Source organism: Anopheles stephensi, chromosome 2 (genome assembly GCF_013141755.1).
Source record: "Anopheles stephensi strain Indian chromosome 2, UCI_ANSTEP_V1.0, whole genome shotgun sequence".
NCBI classification, from domain to species: Eukaryota; Metazoa; Arthropoda; class Insecta; order Diptera; family Culicidae; genus Anopheles; species Anopheles stephensi.
In genome coordinates this window covers 35,204,425-35,223,880 of record NC_050202.1, presented here as the reverse complement: position 1 = coordinate 35,223,880, position 19,456 = coordinate 35,204,425, and the positions used below count along the sequence as shown (strand labels likewise).

General features: G+C 43.7%; 2 protein-coding genes across 16 annotated transcripts in view; one reads left to right on the top strand and one right to left on the bottom strand.

Annotated features, from left to right (window-relative positions):
* LOC118506236 (adenylate cyclase type 2) overlaps window positions 1-10,988 on the bottom strand; it is a 29,420-nt gene extending 18,432 nt beyond the window's left edge. For 6 of the 15 annotated variants that reach the window (XM_036043097.1, XM_036043098.1, XM_036043085.1 and 3 more), the window contains exons 1-2: window positions 10,073-10,930; window positions 6,824-7,079 (exon numbers count right to left, since the gene is read on the bottom strand). Coding sequence is in view for 11 of the 15 variants with exons in the window: in XM_036043085.1 (XP_035898978.1) it covers window positions 6,824-6,914 (91 nt within the window). In the remaining 4 variants the exon portion in view is untranslated. Of the gene's footprint in view, window positions 1-2,458; window positions 2,739-3,881; window positions 4,265-6,823; window positions 7,080-8,687; window positions 9,317-10,072 lie in introns of those variants that run through there. The other 9 variants (XM_036043087.1, XM_036043088.1, XM_036043089.1 and 6 more) reach the window with 9 other exon arrangements.
* A 6,025-nt stretch (window positions 10,989-17,013) lies between these two features.
* Window positions 17,014-19,456, top strand: LOC118507757. The gene is made up of 2 exons (XM_036046768.1): window positions 17,014-17,718; window positions 19,424-19,456. The coding sequence occupies exons 1-2, from the start codon at window positions 17,014-17,016 to the stop codon at window positions 19,454-19,456; spliced, it is 738 nt and encodes a 245-aa protein (XP_035902661.1).

The window sequence follows — 19,456 nt, the reverse complement described above, 5'->3', positions numbered from 1 at the left end:
TACAAATACGAGCTCTACGAGCTGTACGGTGATTCCACCATTACCATTAGACTCGCCAGGCTCCGATGGGTTGGTCGTGATATGGGAAGGGTACCGGAAGACCCAACTCGTAAAGGCCTTTTAGGCCGTTCACACGGACAGAGCAGGCGTCGTAGGCCCAAATTGAGATGGAGTGATAGCGTTGATGCGTCCGCCAGAACGGCCGGGATAATATATTGGAAGACGACGTCTCTAAACCGTGAGCGGTACTCCGGTACTCGGGAAAAGCCTGTGAGGGATGCTCCATTTTAGGAAACTTCAAAAGCTTAATATCTTTTCATTTCTTACTTCCTTTTTAACAAATAGTTGGATCTTGTCCGCCAAATTTGTCTTAATACACCTACTGTAGTTGGAGAATTACTCCTTACTTACTTATACCACATAAAAATTGAAGTCATCGCAAAGTTTTTGCATAAATAACAGTCATTGTTAGAGCCCCAGACTGTATATGAAACTGTTTTAACAAAAAATAGAACATTTGCATCTAGAAATGTAATAAAGGTTGGCTCAATATGACATTGAGGCACTATCTCACAACTCGAGAATCTAAAATATAAATTTAAAAAATTGACAAATAAAAAATTGTTTTAATAAAAACTTTGATCGCATTTCTGAGCAATTCTAAGAACTTTCTAAGCAATGTGGCCAGGCCGTTCTTCATGAATAACAAAAAATCGACAATATTCTTCTCATTCACATCGTCAGATTATCCACCTTTTTCAAATAAAATAATTTAAGTACACGTTATGAAACTCCGATACAGCACCGAACAAAATATTTGAGGAAAATTTATCAATGAAACGAGCACAATTTAATTTCCATTGGTAGAAAATTACAACCTAACAACAAAACGTGAAACACTGCGAGGAATGATACGAAGGTGGAAGCCCACACTACTTGTTTCATGTTATTTGCTTACTGCTCGAGAAACACATCTTCAGACTCGAGAGCAGATTAGAATACAGTTCACCTGTATCCCTCCAGCTAAATGCGGGCTGGTTCGTGCCCGGTGCTTTTCTAAAGTCTTTAATTATTCACAAATCTCGAGAGCAAATAAGCAACGTCCCAACGTTTGCCTACCTCAAACAATATGCAAATAAATCTTGGTCCACAAAAACTATCTGCTTTCTTGTGAGACGCTTTAGTGCCAAACGTGTCGGTGGTTCGAATTTTTGGTAGGAGTTTTTGTGTACCACAATTTGAACGAATATTTGAGGATTGGAAGAAGCTTTTTCGGTGTATCAGTTTAATAAATATCTGGTTGTTCGTTTGTATAAATATGTTAAATATGAAGAAATTCTAAATGCTTTTTGAACTTTGGGGGTATATAGATATATATAAATAGATAATATAGATCAAAGAGTCTGTGATTTATAGGAAACCATCTCCATGCACATCAAAAGTAATCGGTTCAAGTTAACCCTCTCTACAACTAATTGTCAGTAGTACTTTCACAAGTAGCATGGCGCAGACTAATCAGTTCCGGTTACAAATGACATTGATTAATACGATTTAATAAGTCAAACATTTCTCTCCTTCTTTAAACTGGACAAGCTCCAGAGATCTTGGTCGGCTATTTAAGGCTTCCTCGACCTAAACGTTCCAGTACTGAGACTACCGTCTCCGCTACCGGCCTCCAACATTATACATATAGGACAATCAACATTGATATTAAAAATAAAGGCACTCTAAATTATCTTTCTTTGCCGCTAACAAATGTTCCCGCTAGAACAGTTGCAATGGTGTCAAAAAATGTCTTAATCGTAGACTGCATACAAAACTCAAGTCTTAATCTATATCCAGGTGCTCGGCTGGGTAGATGATCTGACGCGATGTCCGCGAACGCTAGTATATGATTAATTATCGAAACGAAACGTGAACCCTCCGAATCTCCGAATGGCTGAAGAAGTTATCTTTAGACTTTGGGACCAACATCTTCGACCCAACCGAAACCGATGGACGCTTGTACGAGTTCATATTTTTGGCATCGCCATACGGTACCATTAATAACGCGACCCGAAAATGGTGAGTGCGCAAATTTTCCGGAGAAAGCGCGATAGATTGCGACATCCAGTAATTGCCTCTCGCTGTTAAGTGCGTTGGTAAATTGAACGCATAATTAGATGTAAATTGGACCTTTTGAAATGAACCATAGCTTGTTAAGTTGCTCCAGTAGAGGGAGCGGCACTGTTGCTTCTTTCGGGGGCAGACTTGTGTATTTTTTTTTTGGTTGTCTTGTGTATTTTTGGTGGTGCTTTGCTGTTTTGGCTTTCGGGGGCAATATTGCTGCGGGCGACCCGAAAGCTTCAAGGAACGAAGCTTGTGGGACATGTACAAACAATGTGGGACGACGATAAATCAACAATGGAACACTTTTAATAATGAATAAAATTGCTGTTCGAATAAAGCTATGATTAACCTGCAACAACATCCTCTGCCTTGTCATCGTCGTCGTCCTCGTTCGGTTCTATTTCTAACTTATCCATTGCACACTATCAGGATGTGATCACTCGCTTCTAGTACTCTAATGGCAAACACAACACTCTTCTGCTGCTTAATGCTGCACACACCAATTGCACATGTAATATCGCAATATTGTATGAAACGATTGCGCTTATTGTGGTAAAAAATAGCTAAACACTGATTTTGCTGCACTTTCACATTCCTCTCTTGTTGGATGATATCTGGACGCTGAAACACTGGAATTTAAAAATGATCACACGTTTGAACCAAACATTTATGAAATATTTCACAACAGACCAGTTAGCAGTCAGCACACATCAATGCACGTTAAATTCAGACTCATTGTACTGGTTCAATTTGTTCCATTGAAAACAATTGACATTTGAAATGGAATTACTCGGCCTGCAGTGTATTAATTAAATTTACACACTCCCTTTCCATCCACACTGATCCAGAGCGCTGTGTCCTCGCGTGTCGGTGCCGGTGGGTAGGGTTGTCACAAATGGAAAGAAAACTCCAAACTGATTACCGAACATCGAATTGCCTAACGTTTAAAAAATCGAAGAACAACGTAGAAAAAAACACTGATACTGCCCGTTCGATGGGGATGAAGCGTTAACACCAATCAAGCCATTAAATAGACAAGTGTCAGGGCTGAACAGACAGAGCGCAATTATGTAGTTGTACTTGCAGATTCACTCAGACGCTTCAGAACGGTTTGATTAGCCCTATTAGAATTTGGTACACAAGCGCGGAGGAGAGTAATTGCTGCTGCCACAATTATCCTATCAACACGAACGACACTCCGATAACACCGGAATCGAACAGGGTAATTATTCACTTTTGCTGTAATCACCACCCATCACGGTAAGACGGCATTCTAAATCATTCTACCAGCACGTTTCGATCGTGAGAAATCAATATTGAATCTATTTTTGTTTGGTTGACTCTTTTTTCCGACAACGACAACGACAGCCTACACTCACTCACTGTTGATCCAATACTCCATACTGAAGGATGAAAATATTTATCACTTTTCACTGTTTCATGTTATCACTCTCACTGTCCGACAAAAGCACAACCAATGAAGAGCTGCTCTAAAAGTGTATCCAACGTCCGTGTTATTAGAGCGACCGGACTGATGAAATTTATGTGCATTCCAAATGCCGAATGTCCGCCTTTATGGCAGCCCTGTACAATGGCAACGAGTGCTCTCACAATAGTGCCCAGTGAAATGATGATGGCTATAAATATGCTTTTGAATGGAACAGTCGGCACGAAAAACATGTCAGTCATCGTTGGCATTAGGAGTGCGCGCGACTGGCGCAATTTATAAATGAATCCAGTTCAAGTTTTGCTTCCCGCGTTGAACTTCTCACCGGAGAAACGTGTTTGTTGCAGCAAAGTGGCGATGCCTCACGAGAAATAGAAACCGTTTAAAGTGGAGGATCTGGGCGATATGATACTGCACATCCACTGCACGAGGTGCTGTGCACGATAGGTGCACCCGAACGCCCTGTCGTCTTGCCGCGTTTACTGGTGCACTAGAGCCGAACCAGCGTAGTACTGCTGGCTCCAATTACGAAACTCAGCCACACAACTTTGCCACAAACGACGAACGCCAGTTAGACTCGACGACGCGCTCCTACCACTGCAAATGGCCAAGCGTTCGATCGACACTTCCGGCACAGCCAAAGACCTGCCTACTGAACGACTGAACGGCAAGAACCGTCTAATACCACTTCCAACCACTGACTGAGCGGATCCCGGCACGAAGGGCACAATTTTTATAGATTCACAGTACATGTGCACGGCGAACCCCAAAACAGGTTCGGAACCGACACCGAGGAACTGTTGCACGTTTGGTGAGCTGCTGGGTCGTGCAGTGCAGTGCAGGGCTCTATTGGAGATGGAGATGGAGATGGTGTGTGTGTGTGCGTGGGGCTTCGGGTTTTACGAAACCGTTCGCCTGCGCAGTTCGCAGCCGCAGTGAGAACCGAACCGACCCACGGTGGATTTGGAGTGCAATGTGTAAAAGGCGCACTTTGCCAGCAACACGTGCTTGGGGCAGTTCGGGTGTATTGTACTTTTTCGTTCTCATTTACCTTTTTTTTCCTCCTTCAAACATTTCGTTTGTTGTATGTTTTTCCCTACAGCGTAACAGCACTGTAGCGAAAGGATAAACAAACTGGCGTTGTCTAGCATTCGAATTCGTCTTTGCAACGGGGCTGTGACAGCGCAGTCGGCGGAGATTCCTGAACGAATCTGAGCCGGCACAATGAGGTCACTTTAAGGTCGCAGGTCTACAAGGCCACGGTCACACGGCAGCATGAGGGAATTCGATAGGGCATTCCATTCATAACTTCTGTTGAATGATTATGTTTATCTAACCCGATGGAACGGATGGTATTGTGTGGCATGGACATAGTACTACGGAATACTATCAAGCAACTGGGGCTATTGATCTAATAGTGATAGTTATAGTTAGTTACCCCGAACACGCAAGCGGAATTTTTTTTTATCAATGGTGAGGCTCACCAGTGCTCCAGCTTTAAGTTGCTTCGTTCACAGAACTCCTGTCCGTTGCTAGCAACAACCTGTGCCTCTAGAGTTTCGAGGTAAAACATTCAACCCATCCGCATGGGGAACGAAATTCTTCATAATGTGTGCTCCGAAAGAACTCGTACCTAGCCTCAAGGGCCTTTACATTATAAGACCCTTCTTATGCATTACGTCAAGTTCCATCCATCATAATCAGCAGCCGGTAGCTAATTAGTATTATCTATGCAAATGAGCGGGCGCTTCCTGTGCTGTAATAGTCAAAGTTAAAAGCGCGCGCGTCTCACATGCTGTGCACGAGGACCGTTTTTCGCCGCCGTAACACGTACTTTATCATCTTAAACAGCAAACGCTGGGAGCCAACGGCTTGGTAAATTGAATCAATCTCGCCGAAGGTGCGCTTACGGGGGACACTTGATCTCTATTCTCGCGCTTGCATCCGTCGCGTGAACGGGGTAAAACTTTGCAATTTTACCGTTCTGCTGACTGGCTGGCTCCATGCACCCTGCCACCAGGGGAACGCAAATATCTAGATTGCCATTGTTGCATCCTTCGCTCCCCGGTACGTTCGCTTGCCGACCAGGGTGCGCGTGACATAATCAACTTTCTCGCAATATAGATGCACGAGGAGCGTAAAGATTTAAGGGCAGGTTAAAGCGCACGGCAAGAAGCAACCTTGGTACACCTTTTGCCAACCCGATCGCGCTCCGGTCCATTAGCGTAATGACTTTATTTATGTGGCAATTGATGTATGCAAATGTGCGATGGTCTTTTCTGGTCTGATTTAAATATAAATTGAATTAAAAAGGTTAAATTGGGGTGGGGTGGATCGCGCTAATTTTTACATGGTTCATTATAATAATTCATTGGGTATTGAAAAGTTGGAACAATAATTAGGAATTTAGCGAAACAACAGCGGTAATGAATAAAATTGACGATCTGTTATTGAAGCGTTATTGAAACTGTTCAGGATTTATATTTGAGGAAGAAGATTATGATGAAAAAGGCTTTCGAATCATATAATCGCTTGAATGGGGGGAATGTTGCAAGTGGGTAGTGGAGTGTTGCAATCATACAATGGAAAGTTGCATCCCTCTCTCTATATCTCTTCTTGTATATTCTCTTCCACACCCTATAATGCACCTTCGAGGCGGTTTAACGGGATATAAGTCGAAAATGTTGTTTAAATAATCTCTTCCACAATCCACAGCTATTAAAAAAAAATCCGTAGTCAAATTTTAGATAATCCCTGAACTGAATGCTGTATTAATTTGAAAGGGTTCCAATTTTCCACAACAGGTTTGCAATATTCCTGTTGAAATATTCCACCGAATGTTTCAAAAGTTACATTATATGATTTCGAATCCTGTAAGTGTAAAAAATTGGTTTTCAATACGGTGTTGCTGTCGAAGTAAAGGTTTATGGGACGGTCCTTTGGCAGAGACGATAGAGGCGCCGGTATTCACACGCCAGGATGGGAGATCAAAGCTGATACAGATAGCCTTCCAAATACATGACTAGCTCTAGATAAAATAAATTCTATGAAAGTTGTGGTGCCAAGGAAGAAGAAGGAAGGTTTGTTTACATTACTGGGAACAGCTAATTAAAGCTGTGTACTGCCTAATTAAATCGGTACTTTGCTATTATTGAATGCGAGCCCTTAAAAATAAGTCATAAGTATCTTTCTTTATCCTCATATAAAACCAAAAACTTAAAGAAACTCTAGAACTTATAATTATAATTTACAATAAGTTTCACTCACCAGAAAGAATGTCATCCTCTATCCGCTCTTGCATTGTCCTGGAATATCTTTCGAACGTCATCGTTGCCGGTAGGTTCAGTTCGTATATCATAACTAATCCGTTTAGTTTGCGGTTTTCAAATCTAATCTAAGGTTAACACTCCTTCACGCAGCACTCGTTAATACGGATGAATACATTCGACACTTGCCGTAGCACTACACATGCATCACATCGATTTGAGTTGACTTATAACATCAGCAATTGCTGTGGTTCACACTGTCGTACATGAGTTGATGAAATTAACATAATTTGTTGTAATAAGCTTTGGTTTTATAGAAGAAATGACGAATACAAGACTGTCGTGGGTTTCACTAGGGGTTCTGTTGCTTCACCCGACCATCGACGAATAACGAACACTCTTAACCATGAATCTATTTTTCTTAATGTATTAGGTAAAATTAGAGCCGGTGAACAAACACATGTGCTTAGTTTTATGATCACCGGTTCAAGAGACCGCAAGATCGCGTTCCGTTTGTGTCTATCCTCTTGATAGCTCCCTAGATCTGTGTTTAGAGAGTAAGATCCACGTAACTTATAATATCGCAACAACTTTTGTTTAAGTAATATTTTATGAAAAAAAGTTTCATGTAGCCGAGGCGACAGCGGCGCCGGTCTTCAAAAGACATGCCTGGCGGTCAAATCCCATCCAGACTGGCTCCCCGTAAGCAGGACTGAATATCCAACTACAGGGTCGAGGCTGTAGTGCCAAAGAGGAAAAGAAAAGAATATGAGACATTAAAACTATATGTTCCGAAAACACGCTTTTATCTTTCAACGTCACTCAAGTGGTCATCGTGCTGATACAAGAATATATCAGATAGACACTTTATACTAAATCAAACAATTTTGTTTTATTGGAAAAATGGAAATGGAAAATTAAAAAATCCTTTACAATCTGGCTCGAACATTGAAGAAACCCTTGAACCATGGTAAAGATTTTGTGAAAAGCATTCCCCGACCATTCTTCCGGTTCATCGCGATTAATGACGATCCGTGAAGAAGGAACACATCTCTATTTTTTATTTCGGTTTTCGGCTACCGGCCGAAAATATCGTAGCAGAAAACGGCCAGTGGATTATTGCTATAGACCGTGAAATTTCCGCTAGACCACCATTACGGTTTACGGATTTATTCTAAAAACCTCCTCATTTCATCTAAATCATCTACCACCGAGTGGTGTGGGGTGTAGTGGTGGTGGTGGTGGTGGTCCGTGGACAAACCACGGCTTTGCATTCGACCGCTTATGACGTGCGACCTTAGCGCTTGGTGAACGAAAATAGATCCAAAAGGATGGAAATTATAGGCCGCATTGGGGTTGGTGGGAAATTATGAGCCGCAGCACGAGGAAGCGGGTTAGCATTTTTTTAAACTTGTTTACAGAATCACTTTAGAATCTTCTTCTGGAAAATAAATTAGATTCGGAATTATTTTTCCTGTTTAGTAGCACTTCAGCACATGAGTTTACGTTACTTAAAATTTCACTAAACACGTTACTTCGCCATTTTGTTTTTCGAAAACTTCTTTTAAATATGGTAGCAAACACATAACATAGCCCTTTTGAACACGAAAGCTGCACAAACTCGGTTGGCAGCTTCATCAGTTCCGCGTAGGATGAGCGCATTACTCGTGTTTTGCAGCGACTCTCTCAGATCATACCAACATGTAAATAAACAAAAGTAATGTGAACACAAACGAAAATAAGAACGTAAACAGTGTGCTGACCGGGAACCGTGGCAAACGTCACTGGCACTTTTGTAGACCGTCCCCACTAGTGTGTGCCGCAACATGTGGGACACACACACTTACACACAAACACACACTTACACACATAGACGTCGATGCGCACTTTTATCATAAACATTTCCGCAGCACGCGATAAACATGGGTTCGGGCGACCTGCGAATGATTATCAGCTAACCATTTTCACTCAGCTGTTACGCTGTGGCTACCCGTTACGCCGTTACGTTACCCTACACTGGTGCTAATCGAAATTCAAACGCCACACAGTACAAAGGGCGCTTCTTTAACCTTGCACCAATGTGCCGTTCTCGTACGCGCAAGAGTTGCAGAAATACGCAACAAATTATCACCACCACCACCGCAGCGCGCGATCGATGACGATCTTCGTCGGGTTCTGGTTCTGACGGATGATGCTAAAAAAGCGGACACTTTGGATCGCGAAATCGTTTGATCACGGGGTTTCGGTATCTTTGGTACACGATGCACCATTGGGGTGTTGGTGCTTTGAGTTTAAGTTGACTACGCGCCGTCCCCGCTTCAGACGAGTCACTTCACGTCCCTTTCGTTTCGATTATTTTGGCGCGTTCCTCTCACGTCATCCTGAGGCGGCAGCTTCACATCAACATCATTTGCACACCCTTCAATCGCCGGCAACCGTATGCGCGGCGTACGGAGCAGTCACACCAAACCTCTCCTTATCTGATTTGGTGGAGCGTTAATATTGTTAATGTTTTCGAGTCCGGTTTTGAATCTTGACGAGCGCCAATATCACACGCCTACCGAGAGCGACCGTAGAACGCTTCCAATTACACTAACGTGATCACGGTGGGCCAAATTTGCCACAGCGCACGACGAACGACACGACAGGCAGGCGCAGAGGCAGTACGGAGATCAGGCGGCCGCGATTAGATTGCTTTTAAGTTTTAATTTTAATATTCACCGGTCGCTGGCAATACTGGTCAATGGTGGATGAGAATGCATTTGCATGATAGGTGCATGAAACGATACAAAGACCAGACCGGCCTGGGTGGCAAAAAAGAATCACACACAATCACACAGTGTGAAACAGTGAGTGACGGTTGTTGTCATGGGGTTGGTGTAATTTGTGAGTAGAACGTTTCCAACTTTGAGAAAAAAACTCTTAGATCAAGCCACAAGATTCTATCAAAATACTTCAACATGAGATTGTTTTAAGATTTTAAACTAAGTACCTTACTAGTATAAATTATTGTAACGCTTGGATGTCAAAGTTGTACGACCGCCGAACGTCACCGAACCGACTGTATTACTTGTCGCACGTGTGCCGCCAGCAATTATCCAACAAGCGCAAACTCGTTTTTATTTTTTTGCGCCCTGTATGTCTGATAGAACTGCCCTGCGCTAGACATGGCACGGGTGTGAGCAAGCCGGATCGCGACTTGACGGTTCGAACCACGATGGTGATTTGTTTTAATATTTCATAAATTTACCTTCGACAGCCGGTGAAGGTGAAGGTTAGGTCGGTTTGTGGTTTTGAACTTGAGTAGCGCACAGGGTGCACAGGGTCGTGTTAGTGTAGCACTCGTTGCACAAAAAAAAAAGACTAAGTAATTCACGCGAGTCCGAACGATCGGAGTCCGGGTTAATGAAAACGTTGGGCATACATGAGCCGGCAAAACAACATTGTCGAAGGGGTTTGGGGCTTATCAACAATGTGCGTTGGGTGTAATTTAACATCCGTCAAACGTCTGCGGGCGAGTTCGATAAGCAATCGCATTGGCTCTTTATTGGTATCTCGTGTGCGGGCATCGTGTCGATTTCAGATAAGCGTATAAATTGAAATAATCTAAAGCTAGCAAAATTCATGTGCCCCATTCAAGCCCGGCTCTCTTCCCGGTTGTCACTCTCGAACACTGTTTGCTCGTTCTAAACGGCAATCCTAAGCTCGTTGTTTACTTGGTTAATCCTTTTCCCTCGATTGAACGTCGCCCGCTTTGCGCGGCCTGTGTTGGAAGCATTTTTATGAGTTGCGCACGACATCGCATTCTACCATCCTTTCGTTCGCTATCCGTGACCGTGAATAGATGAGCTATATATGAGCGTTGCTTGATGTGTTGCGGCCCTATCATTCGGAATATTTTTACCACCGCTTCCTAACTCTCTATCGTTCGCTCTCTTGGTGAGCGCATTTGTGAGTCAAAAAAGTCATTGACCCGCTCGTTGAAGGATGTAAAACAAATCACTAATACACACACACGCACTCTGTAGACTTTTCACGTGACACTTTAGACGGAAGAATTTTGGACCAAGAAGGATCACATTTATCGTACTCTAGATAGCTATCAGTTGAGAATGGAACCGTAACGCAATGGGAGGCATCGGGCTGCCGAGCCGGTCGCGAATCAACTGTCGTCGTCCATACCCGCGAACCGCTGCAACGGTGGCCCGTTTGGTGAGATAGCAGCGCGCATGCGGTAGCAGCTTGCGGCATGACGATAGTGAGAGTGCGATTAGTGTACAGTAAGCTGCCCGTGTTACGCTTCTAATCAATGATGTGAAGAATATGGCGATTTAGAGTCGACACTATAGACTCTTCTTACAGGCTCAGCAAAACATCATCTACAGAGATAGCACAATACTATATCATTACAATACTCAAAGTGACCTTGAGAGTGGTTCCCGTCCAAAAAATTGTTACGCACTGTATCGTGATACTAATGTTGTTCCCTGCGAAACACTTCCCAGCTCTTCTTTTCTCCGCAGAGCTCGTGCGCGTAGAACATGCCTCGGCGTGAGGCGTCGTCGATCGTTTTCGCACTCACGAGATACAAAACTGTGCCGAATTATAGAACACAGCCGCAATGTGTGTGGTGTTAGGGTCTGGTTAGAAGGGCAAGGCAGTTGTATAAATTGCTCTTCACAGCATCGGCTGCATGCATCGCTCTCTCTCGGGGAAGAAGCTATATGTAACAATTCATTGCCTCACTCGCAATCTGAGGACGGACCATTTTTTTCGCTGCAGTGTGAAGGTGACAAATGTGACCAGCTGCTCGGGGCTTGTTCGTGAAATGGGCAGATCAGCTTCCTGAACTTTACGGGAAGAAAAACCCACACAAATTATAATCATTTCGTCGATTATATGGCGCGTGTGCCGGGCATGACATCACCTTATACCGAAGCTATTCCGCTCTTAGTGTTTATGTTCGGTGCACCTGTTCGCCCGAACCCGAATGCTGCAAAGATGGAACGATGCGCTGGGATGATGAAATTTAACAACTGTTTTAACTAGCCCGACCGCACCCTCAACGCGCTTATCATTGGCGTAGTGATTATGGATGAGATTACGCTCGGGGGCCGCGATGTGCGTGGTGCCGGTCTTTTGTGGTTTTGCAAAACGCAAAGTGCAATGCAATAAATAGCAGCTTCGGTATTACTGGTAATATTTTGTATAAGCTTCCATTGCTTTTATCGCCTTTTTTATGCCCCATAAACGGTTCTCGAGATGACTTCAGAATTCCGAACTTGGTGACTTCAGCCTGAGGTTCTTTAAGTATTGTTGGAGTATTTTAACAAACTTGTATCACTGCAAAAAAAAAAAATCACAAATGCTTCAACATCTTTTATTGAATCTCGATATCAACTAATGCACAGTAATGGTCATTAAGATTGAAGCCCTGTTAAATTGCACTACTATAATCATGGAACTGCTTGTTTTGTTTTAATGGTTCAGCCCTAATAGAATAATGTTGGCCGTGTTCGAATGTATCCTGACACAATGAGTGCACACACTAAGCAGCAAAGTAATTCAATCTACGATCAACCAATTTGACGAAGCACATGGCCCTGTTATAAAGCATATTAAAAGTAGCTGCATGAAGATTCTACAGTACATGGTAGGCTAGCAGCATTGCACGGCCGGTGCTAAACAGCATGTTGCTTTAATTAAGTTATCCGTTTCTTTGTGCTCCTCATAAATATGTGCTCCCTTTTGTGTGAATGTTTTGTTCGGTTTTACGTTCAACGTTCACTGCTACTGGAAGCTTGATACCAGGTTCAAAGTATGAATCTCCAGATTGAGAACATCCAACAACTGCAGGAGCAATTACTCAACCCCAAGAAGAGTATTTGTTTAATGGCATCATTTAGCGAACTTTTTGGTGCTGCGGTATTGTAGCAGTTTTTAGTATGGTAAATAGACTGATGATAAATGCACTGTAATAGCTTCAACATATATTACTTATTTTAATTTTTTTTCCAGTTCCAGTTCCAATATTGAACAATGGAATTCAGTGTGCAAACATTAGATAGGGCTACCGGAGAGCCATGTTTGCTGTGCGGAGAACCGATTGAGACTAACAATAGACCCAGAAAGCGTAAATAAACTGCACTTGACGAGGAGTGGAAATTTATTTAATTATTATGACATTTTTGCCACAAAACATTACCTAAATTTATTAGATTTATCGAGACAAAAAAAGTTTGTAACCAGGCTCTTGAATGAAAGCGCTAAAAAGCAAGGAAGTAAGCTCATGGCAAATACCCACTGTGTGAAGCACTTTCGAGGAAGGAATTCGAACTTGCTGTTTTTAGAACTACCCTATAAGCAATCGGAAGCTGAGTTACGGTTTTGAGTTACGTGAGCTACCTTGACTCACTCACTAACATTCATTTTTGCGAGTGGAGTGTGCTGGGCGGGGTTGTATGCATGGTGGATGAATTTATTTGCAGATGTGATACAATAATTAATTTGCCCAAGAACGTGATATAAGTTTACAACGGATGATTTCGTAATTGCATGGGAATCTTATCATGAAGCTATCCAGTACCCTTTAACTGTACACATGTTGTTCATACATCGAATTGTTCACTCAAACATACATTTGAGAACATCCCTGCTGAATGTTCGCCTCCTTCTTAAGTAAAGATATTCATTATTTATGTATGGTATCAAGTTTTCTATAAACAAATTGTTTACGCCTAAATGCATGCGATTTTGTTGCATGCCATAATACGTGTTTGTGAACGGTTGTAACAGTATTAGTGTAGGCATAAGATAGGATAGGATTAAGAAATATTGTAAATATAGATAGAACCCAAAACGCATTCGACCAGGGCAGACGTCCCCCCTTGAACAGCACAACGAACCATCCGAACATTTGGTCCTTCGAGCCGGATAGTTCCTGTTAGTTACCGTTCCTATTGTTGTTTAAGTTACGTTGGTTTTGTGCAAAGTTATAGTGTTTATCGTCCTGGTGTTGTTGTGAACAATTTGCGCTTGCGCTCGTAAGAACTTTGTGTCAGTTGTAACCAGCGAAGGTGTAAGGACGGAGAACGACAGTGTTTTTATTTGTTTTCAAGGGGAATTTGTGATTTGTTTAAGTTTCACATAGTAATTTGTTCGAATGCAGATAAGTAATTGCACGCGGACTTAACTAAGCGTGGGTTCAGGGTGTTGACCTTTCGATTTGTCGGTGAACTAGTGAACTATCAAGGACGGACATTGCACAAGGTTTAGTGTGTTTACAGCAGTGGTATTAGTGTAGTGTTTCGTACGCTGGAAGGAAAGTTCATCGATGAACAGTTCGGTGCCGTAGCAAGTTCTTCGATAAGGATAGAAGCAGCCATTGCAACTAACCCACGGTGATTAGGCAGGAACGGCGGTAGTGGCAATTTTTTGAAGCTTTATCCGTGAAGTGTGGAACAAGCTTGCTTGCAGAGATTGATGTTGTGCCGATAGCAAGGTTCAAATTATAGAATTCAGTGTGTGGTCAACACGTGGCTTGATAGTGGTATTAGTGCGAAAGAACTAAGTACGTTAACCTTACAACGCAACGCGTCAGAGTGAACAGCTTTGAGAGTACGACAGGGTTCATCAGTGAAGGTGAAGTGTTCATCGAGAATCGTTTACAGTGTCGGTCGTAATAATACGTGTGGATTTCGCGTTCATTTCGTAATCCTTTTTTGTTATCGCGAAGGAAGTGAAAAATATTTAAAATGCCTGCAGGGGACAAGCAACAGAAACAATTACAGCAGCTGCAGCGCTTATATCGCGATAGTTTGCGTAGCATTGACATTTACGAAGAGTTTGTGAACAATTACGATCCAGCCAGAGATAGTGACCAGGTCCCAGTGCAATTAGAACAGTTAGAGGAAGTGAAAAATGCATTTACAGATGCTCGAGCACAGTTACTCATCGAAGAGTCAAGCGTCGAAGACGAAATGTGGAATGATCAAAGGACATTCATGACAAAATATATGAAGGTGAAGGGTTTTTTGGGCGCACAACAACGAGTAGATGCAACAAATCTTGTGGCTAGCAGTACGTTTCAAACATCAGTGACGCATACACCATTACGACTTCCCGAAATCAATCTGCCTTCATTCGACGGCGATGCAACGAAATGGCTCACTTTTAAAGATCGTTTTACCTCTATGGTTCATGAAGTGATAGAACTCCCAGATGTAACAAAACTGCAGTATCTGTTGACGGCGTTGAAGGGAAGTGCAGCAACACCATACGATCATACGCAGTTAGTAGCAGAAAACTACGAGTCAACATGGAAATCATTGCTACAGCGTTTTGATGATTCTAAGAGAATAAAACGAGAATATTTCAAGGCACTTTACCAACTGGAGTCTATGAACGGGTCAAGCGCTGAGGAGTTGGCACGTCTTGTAAATGAGACCAGGCGGCTGGTACGAGGGATGGAGAGGTTGAATGAGCCGGTAAATCAATGGGACACTCCGCTTACAAGTTTGATTCTCTACAAGCTAGATTCTGCTTCTTTGATGGCCTGGGAACAATATTCTGCCGATCATGAGGCAGACACGTATAAACGTATGATTGAGTTCTGCGAGAAACGAGTGAAAATACTAAGTAGCTGCACCACACACACAACGAACGCTGTAGACACAAGGCCGGCAAGGGTGGTCGGCAGTTCATCACCACGTAGTTATGCAGCAGCGCGTCAGAAGAAAGAAAGTGCGACCTTTTTAGCATGTGCAGCACAAACTCCCAAGGCAGCCTCTAATACCTGTCCGGTCTGCAAGGCTGATCATAATGTGGCGAAGTGCACCTCATTCAGAAGCATGGACTTGTCCCAAAGGCAGACGGTTGCGAAGGAAGCTAGGTTATGCTTCAGCTGCTTAAGAAGAGGACATTCTATACGATTTTGCAGAATGCATGGCAGATGTTTAAACTGCAATGGAAGGCATAACACTTTATTGTGTATCAAGCAGGGAGAGTTTCCAGTATCAACAAGCTCAGAGACATCAGCGCTGCCAATTAGTGCGACACTTCAGGACAAGGTAGAGAAGCCACAAAAAACCGTCTGGTTGTCAACAGCTCTTATTTTGGTAGAAGGGGTTAATGGTTCTACGATTCCTGCACGAGCCCTCCTGGACATGGGAGCCCAGTCTAACTTTATGTCCGAAAGATTGGTTCAGCAGCTAAAACTAAAGAAGGAACGAGTTCACAAGCCGCTGTCAGGAGTGGGAACCGTTGCATTGACCGCGAACAATTTGGTTTCGACAACTGTCAAATCTAGAACAACCACATTTGTTAAGAGGCTGGAGTTTTTAGTACTGGCAAGGGTAACAGCTAACTTCCCATCGAGATACGTGAAAGTCGAAAGCTGGAATGTTCCATCAGGATTGGAATTGGCAGATCCATCATTCTACCAGCCTGGATCAATAGATCTTTTATTGGGGGCGGAAGTGTTTGCCGATATGTTGAAGCAAGGTCAGATCAAACTCGCTCCCCACTTACCCAAGCTACTCGAAACTCATCTTGGATGGATGGATAGTTAGTGGCACTGTGTTTGAGCATCCTAAAGGAAGTATTGATGAAGCCCATATTGCGTGCTGTGCTGTTGAAGACGATAGTTTTGATACGGCAATGAAGCGGTTGGTGATGCTGGAAGACCTTCCAACAGAAAGAATTCGCTCAAAGGAAGAGGAACAATGCGAGCGCAGCTACCAAGAAACAACATACCAGAACGAGGAAGGCAGATACGTGGTTCAGCTGCTCAAACGGTTCGATTGGAAGACACTTGGAGAATCCAAAGAAACTGCACTGAAAAGGTTCATGGCTATGGAAAGGCGAAGAAAATCGGACTGCAGGCTCGACGACGCTTACAAAGCCTTTATGAAAGAGTACCTTGATCTTAAACACATGTCATATTTGGGTACGTATGCAGAAATCGATACAAATAACTTAAGACCTTCTTTCTTTCTTCCACATCATGCGGTTTGGAAAACGGACAGCACCACCACTAAATGCAGAGTTGTATTCGACGCATCATGTAAAACAACTTCTGGTCGGTCCCTGAATGATGTGCTATTAACCGGTCCGCAACTACAAGACGACGTTGTATCGATACAGCTGCGATTTCGGATGAAACTAGTAGCTGTAGTGGCAGATGTGGAAAAAATGTATCGTCAGATACTCGTGAAGGACTGCGATAAGGCATTGCAACGAATTTTGTGGCGCAGCGATGCTAATGAGCCGATAGCAGTGTACGAGTTGAACACGGTCACATACGGCACGGCCTGTGCTCCGTTCTTAGCCATCCGAACCCTGCAGCGAATCTTTGATGATCATGGCACCAAGTTTCCGAAGGCAATGGCATGCAAGGCAGATTTTTACGTCGATGATTTGCTGTCCGGTGCAACGACAACACGTGATGCACAAGAAATGGCCGGGCAGTTAAATAAGTTACTTTCGTGCGGAGGATTCAGTTTAAGAAAGTGGGCATCCAATTGCCCAGAAGCGCTGAAAGATATTCCGGAAGATCAAAGAGCAACCAACCCACAGCATGAATTGGCAGCCGAGACCAGCTCTATTTCGACGCTTGGATTATTGTGGACACCTGAATCGGATATTTTACAAGTCCAGGTTAAGCTACCGATACAGGAGAGCAAATGCACGAAACGACAGGTGCTAGCATGTATTGCACGTATCTACGATCCACTCGGCTTCATAGATCCGGTTAAGATGAAGGCCAAGCTTTTTATGCAGCAAATTTGGATGTTGAAGGGAACAGATAAGCGCGCTTGGCCATGGGATGAAGAACTCCCGGAACAGTTGGCTCGAGATTGGATGTCATTTTTTATGCAGCTACATCTCTTGGAAAAGGTACGCATTCCACGGGTAGTTATTCAGAGTGATACGTTATCGATGCAGTATCACCTGTTCTGCGATGCATCAGAGAAAGGCTACGGTGCGTGCTGCTACGTTCGAAGTGTCTCGACCAGAGGAGAGGTGTTAGTTCGACTGATGATTTCAAAATCCAAGGTGACACCGTTATCTCAGAGGATGACCATTGCACGTTTGGAGCTCTGTGGCGCGTTACTGGCAAGCAGATTGTACGAGCAAGTAAAACAGGCAATTGGCCGCGATGAGCCTACATTCCTGTGGACCGATTCGATGACCACTTGGCATTGGATTCATTCCCCTCCAAGTCGGTGGAAGACATTTGTTGCGAATCGGGTTTCGAAGATTCAAAACCTTACGGAAGGAGCCAGTTGGAGACATGTGCCTGGAGTGGTGAATCCAGCCGATGTGGTGTCTAGAGGCTGCGATCCTGCAACGTTTATGGAGTCAACATCATGGTGGTCGGGGCCAGAATGGTTGGCATCGACAGAAGAAAATTGGCCAACAGTACCGGAGTCTAAGACTCTGGAGACGGGTGAAGAACGTTCCAACGAGTTAATACTTTCTTCACTGGATGAAGAAGGATTTATTGACCATTTGTTCACCCGTTACGGATCATACTCAAAACTTCGCATGGTAGTTGGGTACTGTTTGCGGTTTATACATGCTTTGCGAATGAGAGTAAGCAGCTCAAAGGTCCAGCCTAAGTTTGGTGAGGGCCTTTCAACGGCAGAACGGCAGCAGGCAGAATGGGTATTGTGTCGATTGGCTCAACGTAACTCGTTTAATAGAGAATGGAAGGATTTAAACGCCAAGAAACCAGTTCATCGAGCGTCACATCTTCGAGGGTACCAACCATTCATCGACAGCAATGGTTTAATTCGGATAAACGGCAGATTGCAACATGCATCTCTATCACCTGATGCCAAACAGCCCATAGTGATACCGAAAAAACACCCGTTGGCAATCCTGTTAGCTGAGTACTACCACCGGAAAAACCTGATGATGCTTACCAGAATAAGGCAATGATTTTGGCTGTTGGATGGACGATCGGTGGTGAGAAAGGTATTTCATCAATGCGTGCGCTGTTTCAGATGCAAACCTAAGGCAGTCACTCAACCGATGGCGAGTCTTCCGAAAAACAGAGTGACTGAGGCGAGACCGTTCTCTGTAGCTGGCGTCGATTATTGCGGTCCTGTTTGGGTGAAGGCACAATCGCGGAGGGCCGCCCCTATAAAGGCTTTCGTTGCAGTATTTGTGTGTTTTATTACGCGTGCCGTCCACATCGAGCTCGTGTCGGATTTGAGTACACCAGCGTTCCTAGCTGCATTAAGGCGATTCGTATCGAGAAGAGGCTTGGTATCGGAGTTATACTCTGACAACGGTACGAACTTCAGGGGAGCTGCGAACGAGCTACACCGCCTATACGAGCTGCTCAATTCTCCTGATGACCGAAGGGAGATCTCATCTTGGTGTGCCGAGAACCAGATATCGTGGAAGTTCATCCCACCCCGGACTCCACATTTTGGCGGATTGTGGGAGGCTGCAGTGCGTTCTATGAAGCACCATTTGATTCGCGTCATCGGAAATGCGTCAATGTCTTATGAAGACATGACAACGTTGCTATCGGAAGTAGAAGCATGCCTTAACTCAAGACCTCTAACGATTCTTTCTAATCATCCCACAGATCCAGAAGTACTCACCCCTGGACACTTCCTAA

Coding starts and splice junctions, on each gene's coding strand:
- LOC118507757 (XM_036046768.1), top strand. CDS start 17,014: ATGTATCGTCAGATACTCGTGAAGGACTGCGATAAGGCATTGCAACGA. Junction 17,719..19,423: donor AGCTACATCTCTTGGAAAAG/GTACGCATTCCA, acceptor ATCATCCCACAG/ATCCAGAAGTACTCACCCCT.